Below are 5,000 nucleotides of genomic sequence, written 5' to 3'. Positions count from 1 at the left end.
CCTCAGTGTGTATTATAGACCAATAACAGTGTCTATTCCATACCAATAACCGTGTCTATTCAACCTTCAATAACCGTGTCTATTTATACGCAATAAGTGTCTATTCATACCAATAACAGTGTATATTCATTACCAATAACCTGTCTATTCAGACCCATAACAGTATGCATACTAAATATAGTGTCCTGTTCGATCACAATATACGGTCTATTCATACCAAATAAGTGTTATTCATCATACCAATAACAGTGTCTATTCATACCAATAACAGTGTCTATTCATACCAATAACAGACTTGATGAGACAGCAGATAAAAGCAGTTAGGTTTTGGATGACTATAGTCATAGACTATAGTCATAAAGGTGGGACCACTGGCTCAGTAGAGCCAGTCTTCCTGGATTCCCACTGACATTGTAAATCAGACAAATTCTCCAGACAAAGTAGTAATTACTGGGAATAAGCAGGTTGAACAAAAACAGCCTGTTGTTCAAATTAGCGCATTCACCAATGCATTGTGGGGCATGATTACCAATAGGATGGTTAGGGAGGAGCCAAGCAGAGTGGGGAGCAGCAGCTAGAAGAAAATGGAACACCATTGGACAGATCGGAAAATGGACCAATCAATGAGCCAAATCCAACCCATCAAATATGAGACAATCAAACTCAATCGAATCGAAGCTGTACAAAGTGAGGGTGTCTAGTTAGTCAGAGCCCGGCAGCAAATAAACATTAAAAACGTTTCAAATCAACCGTATGCCGTAAGTATTAGAGATGAGAACACACCCTTGAAAACCATCAGAATGAATAAAGACCTCACATATGCCTTTGGTTTTTGTCTGCATAGCCGACCTTGTAAACAGCTCGTAAATGCTGATGCTCTTGGAAACTTTAATGCACATTGGTGGTTTCTTAAGGCTATTTGTGCTTAAGCATAGAAACCACGTCAGCAATTCAGCCGAGAACCCTTAAATTACATTAGCTGAAGAATGAACGTCCACCACAGTTAAAAAGTCAATACGTCTGTAGCAGGTTTGAGGCATGTGGTGGCTAATGTAGCTACTGAAGGGAGGGGCATGGAGAGTAGCATTATCAACTCAAAACATCTTGCTACACTTGGCTCCTCCTGTAGCTCTCTGAACTCTAGTCATGAAGATCTGCTGTGTCTGCACGCTTTTAATACAGCCCTGAAGATCATGATTGGTTGATTATTTAAATCTTGGCCCGTATCCACAAAGTCTCTCAGTGGTAAGAGTGATCTAGGATCGGTTTTGCCTCATAAAAAATAAGATTATATGGACAGATGGGACCTGATCCTAGATCATAATGAATAAGATTATATGGACAGATTCTAGATCGGCACTCCTACTCTGAGACACTTTGTGGATACAGGCCCAGGTGTGTTTGAAATGGGCTGGAATAAAAGCCTGAACACTCAGTAACTCTCCAGGACCGAAGTTGGACAACAGAATGAACGGACCTCAGTGGGTCACCCAGTGTGTCTTTGTTCATCCTAATCTCAACCACAGACAGATGTCTTTATAGTCTGTGGTAGTGTATACACTATAACTGATGGCCACTCCAAAGAGCACAGACAAAGGACATTTTGAGTCAGTTCATATTCAGACAAAAGGGAAGAGAGTACCCACATTTGTACAGAGATCTGTCCCGTGGGAAGAAAAAAGAGCCTTTTGAAGTGAAGAGAGGAAGAGTGAAGAGAGGAAGGCAAGCACAGAGAGAGAGCACTCGATTAAACACTAGTATAAGAAACATTGCAAGGTCTTACTACTACTACAAAACAACGAACAACACAATGAACTACTACTACTTATAAAAACGACTACTACTACTAAATTAAACTAACTTACTACTACTATACAAAACAACTTATGCTACTATAAAATGACTACTTACTACTACGTACAACGGACTACTAATAAACAACTACTTTCTACTGCTAGTACACTACTACTAAAACAACTACTGCTACTATAAAGCGTACTACTTACTACTACTACACAAACCACTACTTAGCTACTACTAGTACTACAAAACAACTCTGACTACTATAATAATGACTATCTTACTTACTCTACTATTATAAAAACTGACGACTTATCTACTACAAAACAGCTACTTACTATACTACTTACAAAACAAGCTACTTCTACTACTACTATATAAACGCTTACTTACTACCTAACTATAAAACGGCTACTTACTACTACAAAACAGCTATTACTAACTACATACTGCTACTACAAAACAACTACTTACTACTTACTGTCTGCTACAAAACCACTACTTTACTACGCTTACTATAATATACGACTACTTACTACTTACAATAACAGCTACTTACTACTACTACTGCCTACTACAAAACAACTACTTACTACTACTACTATAAAACGACTACTTACTACTACTATAAAACAGCTACTTACTACTACAAAACAGCTACTTACTACTACTACTGCTACTACAAAACAACTACTTACTACTACTGCTGCTACAAAACCACTACTTACTACTGCTACTATAAAACGACTACTTACTACTACTAGTACTACTACTACTACTACAAAACAACTACTTACTACTACTACAAAACAACTACTGCTGCTGCTACAAAACCACTACTTACTACTACTGCTACTACAACAACAACAAAACAACTACTTACTACTACTACAAAACGACTACTTACTATAAAACTAGACGATTATTACTACTACTCACATATCTGCTTTGACAAAAGTCGATAGACCCAGATATTGGCTTTTGAAATGAAAAAGTAAAAGTTTCAAAGCAAGAATAGTGTAGGGAAATTCCTTCTTTTGAATCAATTTTTAAACTCCAATGTATGTGAGAGTCTCCTTATTTTAAGTGACACTAACATTAACAAGAGATATTACTGGCACCCTGAATAAAAATGTCAGTGCTTTTTGGATGGGAACAATATGGGACGACCATGCTTCTAACAGTCGTACCTGTGTCTCGGGGTCCTCGGCTCCCAGGCTGGCGGCGCCCAGTTTTACCACGTCGGCCAGTTTGGTGATGGTGATGACGGAGGACTGGGCAGCCTGGGCCAGTCTCTCCTGGCTGGCCCCGGCACCAGAGACCAGCAGCTTGGTGTCCTCCACCAGCGCCTTGGCTGTCTTTAGGATGTGCTCTCTGGGAGGGGCACCATGAGACATATGTATTCACTGTTATTTATGTAATATCAATCACTGTTTAGAGACGTTTATGTGCAGTGATGTGCATGATAGGTGTGGGACGACACCAGTATCGCCATACTCCTTAGTATCGTGGCAAGGAAACAAAACACGAAGCGGATGTAACTTCTTTAGGAAAACATCTCTAATGTTGGAAACAAACATCATTGTGTTGTCATCCAGAGTCACATGTATTTATTTAACAAGCTATAACGACAATGTTTTACATACAGCAGGTTTTCAAACGGACCAAAGACCTGGATCTGCTTCGTGTTTAAAAAAAAATATAGATATATTGATATTAATAACTCAGGGTCTCGGGGCGATGGACCTGGGTTAATCCGTCCCGGCCTAGAGTAATATACGTTAAAATAGATAATAGATGTGCTGGTATCGTCCCGGCCTAAGACGATATAATATAAACTTATTTATACTCTAATAGTTAGAGTGATCGGTGGACGCTGATGCATGAGGCTATATCCGTATATTAACTATTAATACCCCGGCCCTAAGAGTATAATGTTAATACTTTGTCTGAGAAAATGTGGGCCCTGGTAATCGCCCGGTAGAGTGATGAAATAGTGTAATACAGATTTACAGCATCACCAATATTATAACTATTATACTCTAGGGCCGGGACGATACCAGCATCACAATATTAACTTATTATACTCTAGGGCCGGGCGATCCAGAACACAATATTAACTATTATACTCTAGGGCCGGGACGATACCAGCATCGCAATATTAACTATTATACTCTATGCCCGGGACGATACCAGCATCACAATATTAACTATTATACTCTAGGGCCGGGACGATACCAGCATCACAATATTACTATTATACTCTAGGGCCGGGACGATACCAGAACACAATATTAACTATTATACTCTAGGGCCGGGACGATACCAGACACAATATTAACTATTATACTCTAGGGCCGGGACGATACCAGCATCGCAATATTAACTATTATATTCTAGGGCCGGGAGATACCAGCACTCAATATTAACTATTATACTCTAGGGCCGGGACGATACCAGCATCACAATATTAACTATTATACTCTAGGGCCGGGACGATACCAGCATCCAATATTAACTATTATACTCTAGGGCCGGGAACGATACCAGCATCACAATATTAACTATTTACTCTAGGGCCGGACGATACCAGCATCGCAATATTAACTATTATACTCTAGGGCCGGGACGATACCACATCACAATATAACTATTATACTCTAGGGCCGGGACGATACCAGCATCGCAATATTAACTATTATACTCTAGGCCGGGACGATAACCAGCATCGCAATATTAACTATTATACTCTAGGGCCGGACGATACCAGCATCACAATATTAACTATTATATTCTAGGGCGGGACGATACCAGCATCGCAATATAACTATTTATAACTCTAGGGCCGGGACAGATACCAGCATCACAATATTAACTATTATACTCTAGGGCCGGGACGATACCAGCATCGCAATATAACTATTTATTCTAGGGCCGGGACGATACCAGCATCGCAATATTAACTATTATACTCTAGGGCCGGGACGAGTACCAGCATCACAATATTAACTATTATACTTCTAGGGCCGGGAAGATACCAGCATCGCAATATTAACTATTATATCTAGGGCCGGGACGATACCAGCATCACAATATTAACTATTATACTCTAGGGCCGGGACGATACAGCATCGCCAATATTAACTATTATTACTCTAGGGCGGGACGAATACCAGCATCGCAGATAGTTTTTTCCACTC

General features: G+C 39.8%; 1 protein-coding gene across 1 annotated transcript in view; it reads right to left on the bottom strand.

Annotated features, from left to right (window-relative positions):
• The window catches only part of tln1 (talin 1), a 167,067-nt gene that overhangs the window by 43,597 nt on the left and 118,470 nt on the right, over nucleotides 1-5,000 (bottom strand). Inside the window, 1 exon segment of the mRNA XM_070442899.1 lies at nucleotides 2,983-3,174. Coding sequence (XP_070299000.1) covers nucleotides 2,983-3,174 — 192 coding nt within the window.

This window comes from Salvelinus sp. IW2-2015, linkage group LG4q.1:29 (genome assembly GCF_002910315.2).
Source record: "Salvelinus sp. IW2-2015 linkage group LG4q.1:29, ASM291031v2, whole genome shotgun sequence".
NCBI classification, from domain to species: Eukaryota; Metazoa; Chordata; class Actinopteri; order Salmoniformes; family Salmonidae; genus Salvelinus; species Salvelinus sp. IW2-2015.
This window is presented reverse-complemented; position numbering and strand designations above follow the sequence as displayed.